The sequence below is a fragment of the Sminthopsis crassicaudata genome, chromosome 5 (assembly GCF_048593235.1).
Source record: "Sminthopsis crassicaudata isolate SCR6 chromosome 5, ASM4859323v1, whole genome shotgun sequence".
Taxonomy (NCBI): Eukaryota; Metazoa; Chordata; class Mammalia; order Dasyuromorphia; family Dasyuridae; genus Sminthopsis; species Sminthopsis crassicaudata.
The window spans coordinates 288161708-288184464 of record NC_133621.1 but is presented as its reverse complement, the minus strand read 5'-3'; the positions used below and the strand labels follow the sequence as shown (position 1 = coordinate 288184464).

Here is a 22757-nt window from a genome sequence, read left to right as displayed (position 1 = left end):
TCCTAGGTTTCTCTGATGCTTTTCATTACCTATAGTATAATAGTATTCCATTATGTCCACATGCCACAATTTATTCCACATAGTCCATAATAGTATTATTATGGTAATATAGTATTATAATAGTATTATGTTTACAGGTCTGTTCTTAATAGAGCACAGGAAGAATCAACAATATAGTAGTATCTTTTTGTTTTTTAAATGTTTTATGCAACATGACAGCTGTCTATTGGTGTTTTTATGAAATCTGTAGATTAATCTTTAATGAGATGTTTCTTCTTTTTTTATAGAACTCCCCTAATGGATAACTGGTATTCCTTGTCATATCTGTACTTAAGCCCCGTTGGAGTGCTTGTCACTATAATTGTGGCAGTAATTGTTAGTCTTTTAACAGGTATTTTTTCCTGTATTGCTATTCTTTTGAACTTTTACATGGCAATTTTTGGTTACTTGAATCAAATTAAAATTTGGCAAGAGAACTGAAATGATAGGGAAATGCAAGACAAGAAAAGTGGTTTGCTGGTAATATTCTAAAGGGAATTTTGCTTCAGGGAAGTGTTGGATTAGATCATGGGCATCAAATTGAAATAAAATGGGAGCCAGTAGTGCAATATAATGTATATACAATACGATTTCTTTTATAATATTTAGATTTATTTTGTAAACTATTTTTTGATTACATTTCAACCTCATTTGGGCTGCACTCAAGGAATGTCAGCCATTGGCTATGTGTTTGAAACATGTAATTAAGCTTTAAGAATGTGACTTTAAAAAAATTCTATTTCTATTTTTCAAAATATATGCAAAGATAGAATCAGATCAAAAGGGGGGGGGGAATGAAAAAAACACCAGCAACAACAAAATAGGTGAAAATATTATGTTGTGATCCACACTCAGTCCCCATAGTCCCCTCTCTGGATACAGATGGCTATCCAAATCCATCACATAATCTTGTTATTGCTGTGTACAAATATTCTCTTCTAATATGAAAAAGTGTTTTCTACTCACTTCATTTAGCATTAGTTCATCAGTTCAGGTCTCTACAAGCATTTCTGAAATTATCCTGCTGATCATTTCTTATAGAGAAATAATATTCTTTTACATTCATATGCCGTAATTCAGTCAATCCTCAACTGATAAGCATACAGTTCCTTGCCATTACAAAAAGAGCTGCTACAAACATTTTGCACATGTGGGTACCTTTCCCTTCTCTTTTGGGATATAAGCCCAGTAGAAACACTGCTGGGTCAAAGGGTATGCACAGCAGAGTATACTTTTCAATCAGAAATTCTGAAAAATTTATTTCAGAGTAATTGCTATTTTTCTGAAAGTACAAATGTTTGTTTTTCAGGGGGAAGAAAACAGGTCATAGATAAGAAATTGCTACTAACCAAAGAAGATTTTTTATCCAACTTTGATTTTTTAAAGAAGGTATGTCACTCTTCATGTTTCTTATAAGAGGAATGGATTGTAATTTTTCTCTGGAAATATGAGTAGGGGAAAAAACAATTATTGGACCTCTAATGGAAGGATTCTTTACCTACCTTGTGTACTGGACCCCTTTGCCAGTAATTCTCAGAATCATGCACATGTTTGCAAAAGTTTATTGTTTTGAAATACATTTACCAAAATATCCCCAAATCTAAAAATATGGTCATGTACCTCAGGGTAAAAATCCTTGCTCTAATTATACCTTCCAGTGGGTTCCAGTTATCAGCTATCAAACAATAGCATTTGTAGTCACCTGGGTCATTGGCTTTATCCTCACAAATGTCCATCAGTCAATCACCATCTATTAAGCACTTGATATGTGCCAAGAGGAACAACCAGGTAATGAATTCAGGAGCACATGAGTTGAATCCTGCCTCAGACACTTATTAGCTATGTGACCCTGGGCAAGTCACTTACCCCTGTTTGCCTCAGTTTCCTTATATGTAAAATGAACTGGAGGAGGAAATGAAAACCTCTCTGGTACCTTTGCCAAGAGCACCCAAATAAGGTTACAAGAGTCAGACACAACTGAGAAATGACCAAATGACAAACGTGTGGCAGGCACTGTGCTTAGCTCTGTAAAGCTTGATAAAGAGAAAAGATGGTCCCTGCCCTCAAAGAGCTCAGGTGCTAATATAGAAGCCAGCACACAAACAACTATACATGCACATTACCTATTAGATACGCTAATATATTTGAGTATATATGTATATGTAATGCTGTGTTAGATTTGAAATCAGGAAGACCTGATTTCAACGTCAAATACTTTTACTGACTGTGACCTTGGGCAAGTCCCAAGAGTACTCTGCCTCATCTGAAAAATGTTTCATAATAGCACCTACCTCTCATGGTGACTGAGATTCAAATGAGGTAATATATATGTATTTTAAAAATATCCTTTTATTTTTCTAAACATATGCAAAGATTTTTCAACATTCATACTTGCAAAATCTTGTGTTCCAAAATTTTCTCCCTCCATCCTCCTCTCCCATAGATAGCAAACAATCCAAAATAAGTTACGTGCAATTCTTCTAAACATATTTGTCATGCTGCACAAGAAAAAATCAAATCACAAGGTAAATGAAAAAAAGCACAAAAAACACACAAGTAACAATAAAAAGATGGTGGAAATATTTTCCTTTAAGGGAAGGGAGGTAGTCATACAGGGAAAGAGTAAGTATCTGTTGGACTTCTTTAGTGTCCATGGACCTTTGACATCTTTCTCAAAAAATTTCTTTCAGGAATTTAGTTCAAAGAGGAATCCTTTAGTGTTGAGCAGGAATTTGTCACCTGAGGAATCAGGTCTTTGGACAGTCCATTGACATCAGATCTTTTCAGATCTTTATTTTATTGTCAAATCAATTTTATTATTAGTCAATTAAGTTTTTATTAATTAAATTTTATTAAGTTGTGATACATTATAAGAATTTTTTTTTACCTTTAGGGTGAAAGGCGGTTATATGGAATCCATGTTACAATGGTAAAAATAATTTTGAAGTCCTTTGAATTCCAAATACTTTGATACTATTACTTAATACTCTATTACTTAATGTTACTCTATTATGTAATGATACTCTCTTACTTAATGTTTGAGTGACCCTGGCCTGGCCATATTAACTCTCGTGGGCCTCATGTAAATGAAAAAAATGGACTATATGGCTTCTGAGCCCCTTCTTGCATGAAGTCTATGATCTATGAATATTCATTAACATAATTTTGATGCAGTGAGGTTTACTAGAAAGTCAATGTAAGGAGATTTTTTTTTTTTAAAGAAAATCTTTGTTTTGTAGGTGAATACTTCTCCTGTCTCTTCTTCACTCTATTCCTTTTTTAAACTTCATTTTGGTAGGGAGTTAATTCTCAATCCTCAAAGCCTATATTAAAGGAGGCCAACTTCTAGTGAGAAGCTTTAAATATGGGTCTGGTAACAGATTTCTTTTTTTCCCTTTTTCTTTCATTGGAGGACTAGCCTAGGTAAAATTCAGCTCATGCCAAAAACTTAGTCATCAGGAGAAGATTTTCCCCAATCAAATGCAAAACATTTTTAAAAAACACCTCAAAAAAAATGTATCCTTTCATCTATATTCAGACACAATCGGTTCTTTCTCTAAGTAGTGACAGTAGTTTTCATCACAAGTCCTTCAGAATTGTCTTAGATCACCAAGAAAAGATCTTTGCAGGCTACCATAATTCATAGACTACCTATTATCTAGAAGTTATTATCCAGGGAAGGGAGAACCTAAGTTGATGGGACCATCATGGAATTTTTTGAAAATAATCAATGGAATATAACATAATGTATATAATATAATGAATACAATATAATGTATATGATAATATATAATGGAAATTTTTGAAAATCAGTGGTGTATAATATAATGGATAATAATCATGGAATTTTTTGAAAATAATCACTGTTAACTTTCAGGAGAATCAAGCTGTAAACCAACCACTTTATGTGATAGAAGATAGAGGAACTAAACGGGATCAACCAACTAATGAATTAACACATCTTTAAGGATCAACTACAGTGAACTATTCCTATTAGTCTGAATCTGTGAAATGGTCACATTTGAATCATCATTGCAGAGTTCCAATGGACTGGTGGCACCAATAAAACCAATATTTTGCATATAATAAATTTGAATAGTGCAAATCCAGATACAATTACCCCTTCCACAACATGACCCATCATGGTTTTGATGTTTTTAGACTTGGTATAAGAAATTAAATGGCAATTTGTGGGGGAGCTGTACACAACATAAGAAGGCCAGAAGGTGATGCAGAAAAAGTCTAGATACGTTTAGAAATGTATAAAGAACTTGTATTATGTAATATTAACATAGTTTATCTTTTAATAATTCAGCCTTCTGGCACAAAGGGAGAGCCATAACATTTTATGTTAATTATTGACATGAACTGAGAACTAGCTGCCTGATAGCTTCTTACAAATCAGAAGCACTAATATGTACAGATAAATATGAACTAGTCCTGCTCTCAAGGAACACATCAATTTGAATTTTGCAGATGACAATAAAAAGATTCTTACAACTGGGAGACAAGCATTTAAGTTCCTACTATACATCCAAGAATTGTATTCTGCATTTAAAAGACAGTTCTTGATTTCAAGGATGATGCATTCTTTTGGAATGTAGAATATATGCACATGTGGATTTTAAGCACTGGATTAGGCAATATGTGTTTTCTTATGTATTTAGGTAATTATAGAATTGATCTTTAAAAGATATCGGGATAAAGGGGAAATTGAAGTCAGACTTGGGTTTGACAGTTCATTGCTTTGTGAAAATTACCTAACCATTCTGAGCTTATATTTTCTAAATCTGTAAAATGGAAATATTATGATATCTACCTCATAGGACTGTTGTCAGAAAACTTCTTTGTAAACTTCAAAGTGCCATAGAAATATGGTTTGTTTTTGAACAAAAAGTAAATGTCTTTCTGGTGATAATAATAAATTTTACATTTTTTTAAATAGCTGTTACCATTTTGGAAAATTTCATTTCTATTTAACAAATAAATTGCTTCTTGGACCAGATTGAGCTGAAGCACTGAAGCCTATCCTCTACAGACTCATTGTCTGTAGAGACACTGCTTTTGAACTGACAGTCCTTGAGGACTTTAATAAGAGGTTATACTGGCCTTTTTCAAACTCTGGCTAATCATATTTCTACCTCCATGGGGGAAAATGACTTTAATTTTAGGTTGTTTTTAAGTTAGGTCTTGTGTCACCAAAGTGAGAGTAGATTGATAAATGGATGAAATGGATGGATGAATGGATAGGATAGATAATGGATGGATAAGTAGGTGTATAGCATAAATGTTAATTAAACAAATATAGTCACAAAACAGATTTACTGAGCTTTAAGAGGATTCAAAGCAGGGAAAAGGAAAACAAAAAACCTATAATCCAAGGGATACTTTAAATGTTCTCTTGTTCAGCTGGGAAATGGCTAAGCAGATGGTAGCATATAAAGATAATATTATTGATCATAAGATGATGAAAAAGACAATACTGAGCATTCTCGATGTATGAACTAAAGCAGAGTAAAGTGAACCAAATCAAGAGGACAATTTACACAAGAACAAGAACATTGATTTTTTTTTCCCACTTTCATATTTACATTTCCAAGTTGTCTCCTCTTCCTCTCCCATCCAAAGGAAAACAAAAGCCATTACAAGTATGTAATGGTGTAAAACATTTCCACATTAGTCATGAAATATAGTAATACTGTAAAGAAAAAAATGACTTTGAAAGGCTTGAGAACTTTGATCTAAACAATGATCAACTATGTCTCTATAGAATCTATGGAGAAGCTTATTACCAACTCTTAAATTGTGATGGACATCAAGTTCAGAGATGTACATTTATGGACATGGTCACTGTGCAAATGACTGAAGCACTCCTATTATAGAGGATTGCCACTTTTTCACTGGAGAAGAAAGTCAAGAGGAGAAAGACCCATAAGATGTTAGGAATGAAACCAAGGGAGATAGCTAGGGGGCATAGTGAAAAGAGCACTGGCCCTGGGATCAAGAGTTCAAATCCAGCTTCAGAGACTTGATACTAGCTGTATCATTCCGGGCAAACACTTAGCCCTTAATGCCTCTCCACTAAAAAATAAATAAAACCAAGGTTGACATTGGTGCTTGATGTGAGTGACTTCAATTTCTGGGAAACACTTGTTCCCTAAAACAAGAAAATTAAAATAAAATAAACACATTGCAATAGAACTTATGAAAAGCCTTAGAAATTGTACCTCTCATTCTGCTCTTAAATTTAGAATTGAATATTTCATGTGACTAGTATTTTCTCTTTCCTCTTTACTTCCCTGGAAAACTGGTAATTCATCAGTCTTAAACCACAAAGAAATATATGCCATTTTTCCCAAAGGGGGATTGTACTCTTAATGATAAAAATCACATGTTTTTATGGTGTCATTAAAGTGATGGGTGACTTGAGACCTAACAATAGTCTACAAAGAAATAAGGTACTGGATTGCTTAAGGGATCATGGGAAGCTACATGGTAAGTCTGAGCAGGCACCAAAGTATTTCCAAGGAATGATTCCATGGGAAATACAGGAAGCATCAATGGAAAAAGTGAGGAAAGTATGGTAAAACTTAAAAGATGGTTAAATCATACCACAGGAGTGGAAACATAAATTGTGGAGAAACCTTAAGCTCTACTGGTATTCCCCGTGTCAAGACATGTAGCCACAGGTTCTCTGGGCAGATTGGTTAATACTTTCATTATGGATTTGAGAATATGAACAAGTATTCCTTTGAATTAGTAGGAATGTTTGGATCTGTGTCACTGGGAGGAGTATCCACATTGTGAGATTATAGATATAGCAATCCATCAAAATAACCAGAAATCTGCCTCTGTGGAGTCGACACCAGAAAAAAATCTACCTTGTCCAAAGAAAGGACATTGCAAGAGGTGGAAGGCTCAAAGGCAGCTTCAGATATTAGAGCTCTTGGGTATACACTAATGAAAGTAGTTGCAAGCACGTCATCCCACTTTTTACCCTAAACTTTCCCCATTCTATTAACTCATACTTTCTAGCCTGTATCTGACATCAGACTACAGTGAAATTTTTTCCATCATAACAAGTGATTTCTAGCGTAGAAGTCCACATCCTAGTTTCTAATGTCAACGAGAAACCAATCTTGACCAGCAGAAGTAAAACAGGATTCTAGAAGAATTCCATTTCAACCACTCTGAAACATTTCCTTTTGTACTTTGCCCACCATAAAGTATCTTTCATCCCCCTCAATTCTGAAAAGAAAAGTGGTTTTTTTTCTGTACAAATATTACTTGAAGCCCCACTTTCACAGACAATCCAGAGTCATAAAAGGGACCTCAGGTTATTTGTATCTGACCTAACACAGCACAGTGCCTGGCTCATAGTAGATGGTTATTAAATATTTATTAACTATCAAGAATTTTAGGGAAGGGGACATAGAATAAGGGGAAAATGATTTGGAATGAGAAAACATCTGTTCAATTTCTGCTTCTGTTCTGTGGGCTCTTGGACAATTGTCTTAATCTTTCTGAATCTCTATCTTTCTGTAAAGAGAGAGATTTGTTCTAGTTAATTTTTGAGGTCCTCTATGGGTTGAAATCTATGATCTTATGTCTTCTACAGCAGGGATTCTCAAACTGTGGCCCGCTGAGGATGTTTATGCAGCCCACCGGGCTATGGCAAATGGGCTGAGGGGCAGAGACAGAGTGTGAGCTTTTGTTTTTACTATAGTCTGGCCCTCCCACAGTCTGAAGGACAGTGAACTGGCCCTATTTAAAAAGTTTGAGGACCACTGTCCACAGTATTACTGACAAATGGTCATGGGGTCATGCAATTCAAATATCAATGCATTTTGCATAATTGTGATTTGTGGATGTAGGAAGGAAACAGACTCCATGCTAAGTACTTTAAAAATATCTCATTGATCTTCAAAAAAACCTTCAAAAGGTAGAAGCTTATTATCCCCATTTCACAGTTGATGAAAGAGACAAACATGTTACATGACTTGTCCAGGGTTAAACATCCAGAAAATTTCTGAGGCCAAATTTGAACTCGTCTTCCTGATACTTGTGCTCTATCCAATGCCCTACCTCACTGCCAGAGTATTCCTAGGTTTTCCCATATTTCTGTGCATTATTCACTTTTATCAATTAGTCCAAAACAAGCATTTACTAAACAATTGTCAGATGCTGTATATTTGTTCTTAGGGTCTTCATTGACTCACTTGACATTAGTTTTAAAAATCAATGCCATTCCAAATCACTATTGATCAGAGAAATGCAAATTAAGACAACTCTGAGGTATCATTACACACCTGTCAGATTGGCTAAGATGACAGGAACAAATAACGATGAATGTTGGAGGGACTGTGGGAAAACTGGGACACTGATGCATTGTTGGTGGAGTTGTGAAAGAATCCAACCATTCTGGAGAGCAATCTGGAATTATGCCCAAAAAGTTATCAAAATGTGCATACCCTTTGACCCAGCCATACTACTACTGGGCTTATACCCCAAGGAACTACTAAAGAAGGGAAAGGGACCTGTATGTGCCAAAATGTTTGTGGCAGCCCTTTTCATAGTGGCTAGAAGCTGGAAGATGAATGTCCATCAATTGGAGAATGGTTGGGTAAACTATGGTATATGAATGTTATGGAATATTATTGTTCTATAAGAAATGACCAACAGGAGAAATACAGAGAGGCTTGGAGAGACTTACATCAACTGATGCTGAGTGAAACGAGCAGAACCAGAAGATCATTATACACTTCAACAATGATACTGTACGAGGATGTATGCTGATGGAAGTGGATTTCTTCAACATAGAGAAGAGCTAATCCAATTCCAATTGATTAATGATGGACAGAACCAGCTACATCCAGAAAAGGAACACTGGGAAATGAATGTAAACTGCTATTTTTACCTTCTGAATCCAATTCTTTCTGTGCAACAAAAAATTCGGTTCTACACAAATATATTGTATCTAGAATATACTGTAATATATTTAACACATATAAGACTGCTTGCCATCTGGGGGAGGAGGTTGGGGGAGGAAGGGAAAAAATCTGAATAGAAGTAAGTGCAAGGGATAATGTTGTAAAAATTACCCATGCATATGTACTGTCAAAAAAATGTTATAATTATAAAATAAAATTAAAATTAAAAATAAAAAAAAAATCAATGCCAGCAGTATAGCTAAAGGATTATGAATCCATGCATATTTTTTGACCTAGAAATATAACTACTAGATCCACATCCCAAAAAAGATAAAAAGCAAAAAGGAAAAAGATCTATAGATACAAAAAAAAATGTTTGTCAGCTATTTTTTTCCCTGAGGGCAAAGAATTGGAAATTGAAGGGATGCCTATCAATTGGGGAATGGCTGAATAAACTGTGGTGATTATGATGGCATAGTTTTGTAACATAAGAAACAGCTAGATGGTTCAATATAGAGCATCGGCCTTGGAGTCAAGAGGATTTGAATTCAAATCCAGCCTAAGATACTTAATACTTCCTAGCTGTATGATCCTGGGCAAGTCATTTAATCCCAATTGTCTCAAAAAAAAAAAAAAAAAAGATGATAAGCAGGATCCTCTCAAAAAACAACTACAACAACAACCTGGAAAGGCTGATGCAAAATGAAATGTACTGTGTACAAAGTAACAGTAATATTGTAAGATGCTCAGATGTGAATGACAACTATTCTCAGCAATACAATGATCTAAGACAACTCTGAAGGATCTATGATGAAAAATGTTATCCATATCCAGAGAAAGAACTGATGTATCTGAATTATCTGAATGCAGACTGAAGCTTATTAGAAATATTTTGCACGACTACACATAATCTATATTGAATTAATTGCATTCTCCATTGTGGGGATGGAATGAGAAAGAAGGGGAGAGATTCTGGAGCTCTAACTTTTAAAAATGAATTTTAAAAATTGTTTTTATATGTTAAAATAAAATATTGAAACAAAAAAATTAATTAAGGCCCCAAACGCAGCCTCTTTTCCTCGGGATCCTAACCAATGACCTGTAGGCAGGGAAGCATATGCCATTTGTAGTTGCCTTCCCCATCATACAAGTCAGATGAATCTAAAAGCTTCTATTCTAGAATTCCACCATTCCCTAGATATCTGAAATATGTAGATGACTATGGAAAAAACCGACAAAAGTGAATTAATCTCTGCTCTGAAGGCATTTATATTTAAACAGGAGAAATAGAGGCAGCTAGGTGGCGCAGTGGATAGAGCACCAGCCTTGAATTTAGGAGGACCCGAATTCAAATCTAGTCCCAGATACTTAACACTTTCTAGCTGTGTGACCCTGGGCAAGTCACTTAACCCCAGCCTCAGGGGGAAAAAAAAATAAACAGGAGAAATACACATATAGAATGTATACATAATATTTATAAAATGAATACAAACTAGTCTGGGAGGGTGAACAGGAATTGAGGGGAAAAAGGGAAATCAGAAAAGAGTTCATGAAAAAGACTGCAATTCAACAGAGTACAGAAGAAATCAGATTCCAAGAGACAGAAGTGAAGGAATGAATTCAGTACTAGCCTGGGCAACAGACTATGTGTTTAGTCTTTATTTGCTTTTTGTTTTTTTGGTAAAATTTGAAATTTATTTTAAAGTTAAATAGAAAATGAGAAAAGAAAAAAATTGCCATATACACAACAGAAGATTTGCTATAAAACAATAAATTTCCATTTCAAGAAAGCTTATATAGTAAATACTCCACATTGTTTTCAAAACTACTAAGCTTTTCTTTACTTCCTTGTAGGTCTTCTTTTGTTCTCTGTTATTCACCTTTCACTATTCCCCCCCCCCTTTAGTCCTTATTTGTTGAATTTATTCATCATAATTTGTCTTAATAGTATTTGCTCTCATTGGGCATCAGATGAGTTTCTGACAAGTGTGTAAGCCAATTCTTTGAAACAAATTTCTGAACCACTCTAACCCTAATCCAATTACACACATTGTTTATTTTGTAATTTGGATCAAAGGGAGGCCTGACAGGTGGGACTTAAATGAGGGGAATTCTCTGGAGATATTCTTTCCCTCTCATTTAAAATTGCTTCCTACTTCCCCAATCGACTGGCCCAAACTTTCATTTCCTCCTGGTTAGCTAGGGAAAGTTCAAGGATGCAGGTCTCCCCAAAGCAGCCACCAGCCCAATATCTGGCATTTAAGCCTCCAGGCTCCCTCGATGTCACTTTCGTGGACTGATGTCCAGCACATCCGGGACACCCCAATAGCGCAAACGGTTCCTCTTGATCTCCTTCCATACTCGTCTCTCTAACTCGATCAAGCACCCTTCCGAGTGGACAGCTCCCTTCCTTGATTTAGAAGGAGTCATCGCACTTTCTGGACGTTACCCTCTTAGGGCTCAGAGGCACCCTGCTGACAGAAACCGAGAGCAGGCGCTCAGCTCGCCAGCCTTGCCTGGCACGGAGCCAAGCAGCCACCGCGACCTGGCTTCTGCTTATTCTAAGAAAGTTTGCCATGGGCATCCGTCAAGAAACTGGGACTTTTGGCGTATGGGACTATTTGGTGTTTGCCGGGATGCTGCTCATCTCCGCAGCCATAGGCGTTTACTATGCCTTCTCCAGGGGCGGCCAGCAGACCCCGAAGGACTTCATGATGGGTGGGAGGCAAATGACAGCAATCCCGGTGGCATTGTCCCTCACCGCCAGCTTCATTTCAGCCATCACCGTCCTGGGGACGCCCTCTGAGGTCTATCGCTTTGGGGCCATTTTCAGCATTTGGGCTTTCAGCCACATTATAGTGGTACTCATCACTGGTGAGATTTTCCTCCCCGTCTTTTACAGGTTGGAAATTACCAGCACTTATGAGGTAAGGCCTTCTTTTGAGGGCTTAATGTAGAAGAAAGCTCACCACACTGTTTTGGTTTTGTTTTTATTTTTTAAAATTTATATTTTATAAATTATAAATTTTATATAAATTAATATGAATTTATATTTATTTTTTCTGAGGCTGGGGTTAAGTGACTTGCCCAGGGTCACACAGCTAGGAAGTGTTAAGTGTCTGAGACCAGATTTGAACTCAAATCCTCCTGAATTCAGGGCTGGTGCTCTATCCAATGTGCCACCTAGCTGCTCTTTGTTTTTGTTTTTAGCTGGAAAGGGTTTTCTTTCTTTTTTTTTTTTTTCCTGAAGCTGGGGTTAAGTGACTTGCCCAGGGTCACACAGCTAGGAAGTGTTAAGTGTGGAAAGGGTTTTCAATATACACAATGAGAAAGTTCTAGCCCAAATGTCTGCCCAATGTCACACAAGTAGCAAGTGTCTTCTCACTCTACATGGAGAGCTCTGTTATGGCCCCTCTGCTACTTTCCCATATAGCAAATCATCTCCTTTGCTTCTCAAACGTTTCTTGGGGAGGTGGGGCACTAAAGAGATATTCTTTTCCCCTCAATCTTGTTGTTTCAGAGGGAAGATTGTTGTGATTGTTTTAAGGAGCTATGCAAACCCTCTGAAATGTGAGCCTTGGCTCCAGAGTCACCATATTCCAAATTAGAGTTAGACTGGATTGTGCAAATAGAATTATTATCCCAATTTAGTGAGAAAGAGGAGAGACAATTGGGTTGGGAGTGAAGGGAAGTGGGCTTTGATCTAAATTTCCTCATTTTTGGCTTCCACAAGACAATGAAGCACCAGTGCCTATCTCAATAGCCATAATCTATATACCCTCCCTGTGAAGCTTCATTAAACACCTTCCTTGCTTCTCCTTTCCGAGTCTGTGAAAAAAGGAACAAGATAAATCAGCCCGCTCTTCTATTATAGCAACATAAAAATATTATGGCTCATTGGATAGCCACTGAGTCAGGAAGATGGGGATTTAAGCCTTGCCTCTAATCATGAGCTCCTCCATTAGACTGTGAGCTACTTGAGAATAGAGACTGTCTTTTGGTTTTCTTTGCATTAACTGAACTTAGCACAAAAACTGGCTTATTATAGTACTTAAGTGATTTCTGACTGACTAAAATATTAACTGTAAGTCACTTAATATGCCCCCAAGTAGCTCTCTAAGATAGGAAGTTACCGAGTATTGAACTTCATCAATGAAAGGAGTTTCCACCATTCTACCTCCCTCTTTTAATGAAATCATAGGTCTGGACATATACACTTATATACTCCAAATCTCGAAAGTATTTTAGAAAAAAAATGCCAAGTTTTGTAAATTTCCTCTTACGGTCATTTTTGTCTATGCTATATTCCTGTCCTGCAAGGATTAGAGCTGTGTTTTCTCTATTTTAAAAAATCTTCTCCAGTGCCTAGTAAAATGCTCTGTACATATTTACCACAGAATTTTTTGAGCTGAAAGGGACCTCAGTGGTTTAAGAATTAAGCACTTTAAGAGTTTACTGTGTTCCAGCACACAACTGATGCTTAGTTACTTGGTTGTTGGATTGAGATAAAATACAGGAATTGGAGAGAGAAAAAGGAAAAGGACATTTGAAAGTGATTTCAGGAAGTTCACATTTTCTTAATTATGGGGTACTTTGAAGTCTTAGGGAGTGCCATCTAGCAATCAAATATTTATTAAGGGTTTCTTTCATGCAAGTCATTCTTTATAACCTAAATTCTATTAGCCTATGACACACATAGAAAGCAATGTGTTTCTAGTTACCATTTCAGAATGGCCATGACTACATTTAGGAAGTGCATAGTTCTTCATAGAGATGGATGGTGGGTTAGGATTTCTCTGAAATTAGTCCTTCTCTTGAGATGGATACCTTTTCCAAATGGGAAAACTTTTGTGGGCAGATAGGAAGCTGTATAGAGCAACCATCAGCACTAGAGACTGATTTACAAGCTTGAGTTGTTGTGTCCCATATCACTTAACACAGCAATTATCTCAAATCTTTTTAGTTCTCTCGAAACCTCTCATGGCTCTTCCTCCTTCCATTCTCTCATCTGAGAACCTTGCCTCACATTATACTGAAAAAATTGAGGTTATTTTCCCTCCCCCCTCATCTCACATCCCCCAGATATCTTGTCACTATCTTCTCTCCTTCATTTTCATCTCACAAGAAGAGGTGAGTCTTCTCCTTTACCAAGGAAAATCCCTCTACATGAATAAGTGATCCCATTCCATCCCATCATCCCCAGTAGATTATACCTTCTGTCATACCTACTTCCTCATTTATCTTCAATCTGCTGCTTTCTATTGGTTGATATTCCTCTACGTATAAATATACTTCTTCATTTGATCCATTTATCTGTGCTAGCTACCATCCTATAACTCTCTGCTCTTTTACTGGTTAACCTTCTTGACAAAGTTGTCTACAGTCAATGTGTCCTTTTCCTTCCTCTCATTGTCTTATTATCTATTATCTAACCTCCAATCTCATTTAAACAAAATTTCTTTCTCCGAAATTACCAACAATCTCATAATTGCCAAATTCAACAATATTTTCTCAATATTCATCTTTCTTGACCTCTTTGCAAACTTTGACATTATCAATCATTCTCTCCTCTTTGATACTTTTCCTTTTAAGGTTTAATGATACTGTTCTCTCCTGGTTCCCCTCTTATTTATCTGACCATTCCTCACTCTTTGGGATCTTCTCATCTTTTCTCCCTCTCTACTATTTCATTTAGTGATCTTATCAACTCTCATGAATTCAGTTATCTCTCTGATGAATATTCTCAAATGTGTTTATCTAGCCCTAACTGCTCTGCTGACATCTTCACCTACCTATTGAACATTTGAGACCATTTGAACCATAGGAATGTTGGTGGGGAGGGATGGAGACAACATTTGCAAATGTGTAGAGGCAGAGATCAGACAATGGAGAATAACCCAGGGAATAGTGGGGAAAATGCTGTAAAGATAGATTGGAGCCACATGATAGAAAAGCCTTAATGTTCAAATAGGCAGTCCATGTTTTATTTTGATAGGCAATAAGGACTGGAATTTGTAAAATAGAGAAGCGATATTATTGAATTTGCCTTTTGGGAAGATTTCTTTGGCAATTATGTAAAAGATTAAATGGAAAGAAATGGGAGAGGTGGTTCAGGACAAAAAGATAAATCAGAAAACTATTACAGATTAAGATAATAAAGGTAGTGGCAGTAGGAATTGGACTGGAAAGGGGGCATGGATGTTTGAGCTAGTCTGGAAATAGAAATGAAAGGATTTGAATAAGGATTAGGGTGAGAAAAGGGAGAGGGAAATTGGAGAAGGTTTTGAACTTGGGTAACTGAGCTTGACAAAAATAGGGAAGTAAGGACATTTTTTTAGCTTCTAGCATTATTGGTCTGTGGGTCTGATATTAGGCAAATCTCACCTTTGTTTAGAGTTCATAATCTGGGGTTTGTGAATTTATATTGTTTTAAAAAGACATTTGTATATCTGTATTTTAATATAATTAGTTTTCTTTTTAAACTCATGCATTTTTTTTGCTGCATTTAAGAATTGTATTCTGAGAAAGGGGTCCCTAGATTTCACCAGACTGTCACAAAGGTATCCATAGCACAAAGAAAGGTTAAAACCCCCTGGCCTAGAGTTATTACAGCTTTCAAAACTCTTTCCTATAAAAGATCTCATTTGAGCCTTACAGCAAATAAATAAGAAAGGTGAGGCTCATATTGTTCCTGGAGCTTACCCAGGGCTAGTAAAGTGACAGCCAGATTTTGAACCTAGATCTTCTGGCCCCAAATCCTTTCTCTCTTGATCCAAATCACATGTGTAGTGTGGGTTACAAAATTTTTTTTTACTGATTTGAGATTTGAATCCAGGTCCCTAAAATTCTGTATTTTTCCCATAGATATATTTTGATAGAGAATTGTGATATGCACCCCCCCCCCAGAAGGAGATATAGAGAGAAATAGAAAGGATGGATCAAAGGACAGGAAAAGAGACAGAAAGATGGACAGACAGAGATAGAGACAGACACAGAGTGAGACAGAAAGAGACAGACAGCAAGACACACACACATACACAGAGACAGATACTGAGAGAGATATTGAGAAAGGGAGAGAAAGAGAGAGAGAAAAGGAGAAAAAAGAGAAAGACAGACAGAGAGACAGAGACAGAGAGAGACAGAGAGATTAGAAGTCCTTGTGCTGATGGAAAGTGACTTCATATTTGAAGACCTGGGTTCAAATTCTGCATTTGCAACTTACTATCAGTTATAACTTTTGAGATCATACATAATCTTTGAGGGCTTTTCTAGCTTGAAATATATGATACTATGATAGTGTGGGACACTGCTATATGAAACTATTGATTGTGCATATTAATGATTTTACCTTTAAATTTTTTTTTAAGTATTTAGAACTTCGTTTCAATAAACACATTCGTCTCTGTGGAACCATATTCTTCATCTTTCAAACGGTTAGTATTTCTCCAGAATCCCTTTTATTTTTTAATAACATAAAGTGTTTGGGGAAACAAAGCACTTTGAGTTTTTTTGTTTGATGCTTTGTCATCTGGTCATCTGTCTTAAGGAGTTACTAAGTGGATTTATGGAATGTTTAAATGAAAAATGAAGAGAAAAAAGAATTGGAAATAGGAAACCTGTTAATGCAGAACATTGACCATGGAGATCCTTAAATAGCCTTTAGAAAATAATCTTTTTTCCTAAACCAAGAGGTTCGAAGAAAAATCTAATTTAAAGGATAAAAAATATTTTCATTGAAAATTCTTTGGAGTTACGAGTTACTCCCAGATCTATGGGACGCTAAAGTTTTCAAGGGCTTTTCTTACAAATTTCTACGGTTATCTGAAGTGGAATAGAAAGCATTTATGTGGCAGCCTAGAATGGAGGTGGAAGACTCCCTGTTGTGGAAACTGTCCAGCACTGAATATCCAGTTCCAAAGTTTTCCACAAGTAACAATCCAAAACTACAGAAACATATGCAGGGAAAGTTGACTTAAAAGTTTGGGGAGATAGGTTTCTGAGAAGCAAAGGCTGTTAATTATCATCCGAAGTGCTTGGGGTTACCCATGTGGCCAAGTGCTACCACAGAGTTTCTCCTCTGATTTAGCTGCTTCAGCATTTTCTCCATTATGAATGAGGGTTTTGGTGAGGTGTGCTGAAATCTGATACCATGAAGAAGGGTATCTCAACTGTTATCCTTTTTGACAACTGAAAGCCATACAGAGAGCTCTCATGTTGACTCAAATGGTACCTAGTTCAAATTTGCACCCCAATTCTCCAAAATGTAGGATAAAAATATTTAAAAAGAAGAGGTGGGAAAAAACAATCTCAGTACTTGGCTTAAACCATTGAGCCCATGAATGTATGTATGTTGCTGGTGGTATCCATGTGCACTGCTAGTTGGGTCATCCCCACATCACTATCAGAAGTACTCAGAGAAGTTATGGGCTAACATTTCCCCCATTGTCTTCCCAGAAATGCCTATGGCTTGCTCATGAAATTTTGTCTTAAAGAATAGTGCCCCACTAGGTAGCTCAGTGGATAGAGTACCAGCCCTGAAGTCAGGAGGATCTGAGTTCAAATGTGATCTCAGACACTTAACACTTCCTGTGACCCTGGGCAAGTCACTTTACCCTAATTGCCTCAGCAAAAAAAAAAAAAAAAATAAAAAAAATAGTGCTCCTCCATCAAAATAATAAAGAAGCTGAGGGAAGTAATCCTACTAAAAGAAAATCCTCTTCTTCCTCCTCCTCCTATTAAAAAGAAAAAAGTAATCCTACTAAAAAGAAAATAAGGGACCTTTGATTTACTTTACTCTTTTTTAAAAAAATTTAATTTATGGTATAAAACAAGTATTTCCTTAACATAGTATAATTTTAGAAGATGACTCCATTATGTACAACTTGCTATTTCCCTTAAATATACAACAATTATAATTTAAAAGTCTTTTCCCCTCTCTCCCTTCTCCACTCACTAAAGATAGCTACTATTAGTGGAAAATGGCTAAGCAGATTGTGCTATATTAGTGAATATAATATGCTCCCCTAAAGACAAAGATAAAGTCTAGAAATTTGAAGACCTACGAAATGAAAAAAATTAGCAATAGAACCCCAGGAGCACAGAATGCCAGAGAAAGTGATCTTAGTGACTACTGAGCTCATCCTTTACCTGAGTAGATATTCCTTCTGCACTATTCCTTAATAAGTGGTCATCCAGTCTCCCCACAGAGCCTCCAATGACAGTAATTTCACTATCTTTTTTGTGGTTTATATACTTCTGGGGCAGCTAAGTGGTGCAATGAATAGAACTCCATGCCTGGAGTTAGGAAAACTCATCTTTCTGGGTTCAAATGCAGCCTTACTAGTTGTGTGATCCTAAGCAAGTCACAATACTGTTTGCCTCAGTTTCCTACTCCATAAAATGAGCTGTAAATGGCAAACTCCTTCAGTATCTCTGCCAAGAAAACCCTAAATGAGGTCATGAAGAGTTGGATAACAAAATTTCCAATTATGGAAGTTTTGCCTTTGGTAAAGTCTGATATCCTGTCTTCTTCCATACTTTTTTTGGACTCTGCCTTCTGGAATGGGAGCAAAACAAATCAAAATTTTCTTCCATTTCTCAGCCCTTCAGATACTTGAATTCAGTTATCACTCCTCTCCATTGCCATTACTGACAATTTTTATTCTCCAGGCTAAATATCCCTAGTTCTTTTGATCCCCTAATGATATGAAACATGCTGTCATGAAATGATTACAGTTCTTCAGATGTGTTCTGCCTTCAGAAGCTCTTGAAGAAATAATGTTTTTTATAAAAAATATGTATTCAGTACCTACAACGTATGGAGCACTGTAATAAATGCAAAGAAGAACAAGACATGAAGATTACTTTTATGGAACTCGAAATGTAGTAAGGGAGATAAGACTCATGTACAAAAAAATTAAAATAATACTTCAAAAGAAAATATTCAGAATTGGGAGAGTTTTACTGCAACATCATAAAACATATCTGTGTAATAACTAGAAGCTATTTTAAACAAATTTAAATATTTATTACGACACATTTCCAAATATGATAGAAGGGAACAGAAAGAAGGTAGAAAAGTGACCCATAAAATCACCATGAAGGGAGGAGGAATGCTGCAGAACCTCCCCAAATGGACCTTGGGGTCCAAAATAAGAAAAAATTCTAAAGTTCTAAGGGACCCAAAAGGGGTGAGGTGGGGAAAGGCGGTCAGCCAGGAGGAAAATATAAAATGTATTTGTAAAGCACTTTGCAAACCTTAAAGCAGTATATAAATGTTAAATATTATTATTATTAAAATTAGAATTAGATGAAGCTACAGCATATTTTGATGATCTATTGTCATTGATAAATGAATGAAAAAAAGCACTTACTATGTTTTGGGTATTATACTGAGTGCTGGCTGGACTAATTAACCGCTGGACAGCTCCAAGTTCTGAAAGTTTCATTTTGGGTAAAGTCTGACCTTCTGCAACTTATTGCTTTGAGCAGACAAAAAACAAAACAAAACAACAACAACAAAAAAACAAACCTTTCAGGAAATTTACATTCCAATAAGAGAAAACCACTTACCTGTTTAAGGGACTAGAAGAGAAAGAGCAGGGGGATGTGGAGGTTGCACTTCAGGTATCATTGTTTGAAAATGGCTGAGGGGATAAGATGAAAGCTTGACAATCAGAGTCCAGGGTGCTGAGTTCTTGTAGGAGAAGGATGAGGTGAGTGTGTGGTCTGGAGATGATTATACGTATAAATTTATCTTGGGTTTTGATTAAGCATTAAATCAACAAAGGATACAAATTAATCAGTGTTTTTCACATAGTGAAACTGCTTGTTCTAAACAGATGAAACTCAATGACCTATAATAGGGAACTAGGGGTGTACATGAGAAGCTCTTCCTTCTGTCTATACCCCAAAAAATTCAATTATAGGAAGAGGGAGAAAAATAAATGTGAACACTAAAAAGTCTGTAATATAAATGTCTTTATGTATTTAATTTTATATTCACAATTTATACTCTAGTTTTCCTTTTTCTAGATTTTGTATACTGGGATTGTTATTTATGCTCCAGCTCTGGCTTTGAATCAAGGTAAATTTTTGCACAATTTTGGGCCTACACATGGTTAATTTTGAATAAATGTCTCCAGAGAGAAGGAGTGCCAGGGACAGGAGGTATTGAGGAGGTGTGAATTTCAGAGATGAAATGATGGTACAGGAAGATGTGTTTCTAGAGACAATGGTGCATTATAGGGGAGCAGCCATGTGTGAAATGATGATGTGGTACTTCCTCCTCAAAGAAGGATCTGGGAGGAGCTTTGACAGATCACACCAAAACTAGATGCAAAGCCAGGCTATGACATCAGATACTCTCCCTCCAAATCCAACCCTATTTCAACAATATATCTGTTTTGTGAACTCTTATTGAAGAAAAAAAAATTTTACTGAAATTTTGGGGTGTGATTTTTGAGAGTCAATTGAAATGTATATATTTCAAGGGGATTAATTTTTTTCCCTCTTTTTTCTTCAGTCACAGGATTTGATCTTTGGGGTGCAATCATTGTCACAGGAGTGGTCTGCACTTTCTACTGCACAATGGTATGAGTGCCATTTATTTCTATTGGTACATGTCTCATGTGAAAATTCTAGGACTCAGACTGTCCCTCTTACTGTCAGAAAATGGATTGCCCATACATTTTTAATTACACAAGAAAGATGGGAATATTCAGAAGGAAAAATTAGATTTCCTCATAGTATTTGATGATTTCTTTACTACATTGGTAGTAGTGAGAGTGGGGTGAGAATACTCAGGAGGGAGTTAGGATCTTGATACAGTGCTATATATTGATCTAATAGGAAGGATATAGTGGAGGAACCCTTGAGAAGCAGAACCAAGACGGTGGAGAAAAATCTGACTTCTCCCAAATTCTCCTTTAAATAGTTTTAAAATAATGTCTTTAAACAAATTCAGGAGTAGCAGAACCCATAAAAGGACAGGTTGAAACAATTTTCCAGCCCAATGCAACTTAAAAGCTCAGCAGGAAAGGTCTGTCACACCTGGGTGAGGATGAAGACAGTCTACTGGAGTGATAGATTGAGCCAACTGAGCCCAAGCTAGACAGTAGGGCAATTCCTCTTTCTCCTTTCCCTCTGTTGGATATGGAGCCAGAAGACTGGCTTTTATTCCCTGGCTATGCCCCATACTAGTATATTATTAACTTACTAACTATATGTTAATTTGGAAAAGTTATTTAATCTCTCTGACCTTATTTGTAAATTTAAGATTTTGGATTAGGTAATTTCAAAGATTCCTTCCATGTCCTCTGAGCCAATGATCAAAATGGTAATATTTTAAATGTGCTTTCCCCAACAAAGGGTGGTTTCAAAGCTGTCATCTGGACAGATGTTTTCCAAGTTGGAATTATGGTGGCAGGACTTTTGTCTGTGATCATAAAGGCTGCTGAGATTCAAGGTGGGATCGACAATATTCTAAATGATTCTTATCATGGAGGAAGATTAAACTTCTGGGAGTAAGTTTTCATTTGTCTGTGCCTGTGCATATGTAAATGTGTGTGTGTGTGTGTGTGTGTGTGTGTGTGTGTGGTATTTGAATATTTAATTAATTTTCTGTTACACTTATTTAGTTTTATGAATTTTGAATGATAGATTTAAAATTTTAATTTTAACAAGAAAGGGCATCTTCTATTAAGCACTGAGATTTGCCAATTTCTGGATGACATTTTCTCAGATCAATAGATAAGTAGAGGAGCTCAAGTGATTGGTCGCATCAGCTAATCTTAATTTATCTCTATTAGACTTTAGTTAATTTAACTCCATTAGACTTTTTCACGTAAAATATGTTGTGGTCGCATCAGCTAATCTTAATTTATCTCTATTAGACTTTAGTTAATTTAACTCCATTAGACTTTTTCACGTAAAATATGTTGTGTATGGATCAGTGCCATAAGTTTGGGATAATTTTTAGGCTGGGATTATTACAAATGCAATATTTTCAGTCTCTGAAAGCAGTCAAAGAAAGTTTTACAGAGTTCAAAAATCAACTAGAGTAGTGGCTGTATTGAAAAATCAACACAAGGTGATGCACAAGATGGTAGTTCTATTGAATTTTTATAAGAAATACCAGTATTTTAAAATTTTAAATGATTAACTTTATAAGTTTTTGTTTATTGGTAGTATTTATGTTCCTGAAGTCATTAAATCTTAGAACTATCTTAGAACTTTTAGGACACCTTATTTATCTTGTTTGATCCTCACTACAAGCTTCCCAGTTGAGGCTTGTACAGTTGAGGAAACTGTGGCAGACAAAGATAAAGTGACTTGCCTTAAGTCATAAAGCTAGTAAGTTTCTGAGGCTAGCTTTCAACTCAAGCCTTCCTAACTCCACATTCAGTATTCTGGCTACTGTGCCATCTAGCTACCCAGGAATAGGACCTTATGTTTCTTTCATTTTTTTAGGTTTTTATGTTTCAATCTCCTAAGGGATGACTTTTTACTTCATTGGAATTAAATATGAAAAGTTTCTACAGTATTATACTCAGTGCAATAGTATGATATTTTGTTTCCTTTCCCTTCTTTTCATTTAGCTTCAATCCAAATCCTTTACAAAGGTATAGCTTCTGGACAATCACCATCGGGGGGACCTTCACATCAACCAGTATCTATGGCATCAATCAATCCCAGGTTCAGAGGTACATCGCTTGTAAAAGCAGGTTCCAAGCAAAAATGTAAGAGCCTTGGGTATCAACAGCCTTTAAATATCTTTCAGTTTTTCTA

General features: G+C 36.1%; 2 protein-coding genes across 2 annotated transcripts in view; both read left to right on the top strand.

The window, feature by feature from the left end:
* LOC141544805 (sodium-coupled monocarboxylate transporter 1-like) overlaps positions 1 to 4140 on the top strand; it is a 31540-nt gene extending 27400 nt beyond the window's left edge. Inside the window, 4 exon segments of the mRNA XM_074271365.1 lie at positions 288 to 391; positions 1349 to 1428; positions 2933 to 2968; positions 3917 to 4140. Of these exon segments, the coding sequence (XP_074127466.1) occupies positions 288 to 391; positions 1349 to 1428; positions 2933 to 2968; positions 3917 to 4006 (310 nt within the window). The 3' untranslated portion in view covers positions 4007 to 4140.
* Positions 4141 to 11177: 7037 nt separating this feature from the next.
* The window catches only part of LOC141543149 (sodium-coupled monocarboxylate transporter 1-like), a 39864-nt gene continuing 28284 nt past the window's right edge, over positions 11178 to 22757 (top strand). Inside the window, exons 1-6 of the mRNA XM_074268049.1 lie at positions 11178 to 11896; positions 16337 to 16402; positions 20004 to 20055; positions 20494 to 20561; positions 21339 to 21493; positions 22568 to 22708. Coding sequence (XP_074124150.1) covers positions 11546 to 11896; positions 16337 to 16402; positions 20004 to 20055; positions 20494 to 20561; positions 21339 to 21493; positions 22568 to 22708 — 833 coding nt within the window. The 5' untranslated portion in view covers positions 11178 to 11545. The remainder of the gene's footprint in view (positions 11897 to 16336; positions 16403 to 20003; positions 20056 to 20493; positions 20562 to 21338; positions 21494 to 22567; positions 22709 to 22757) is intronic.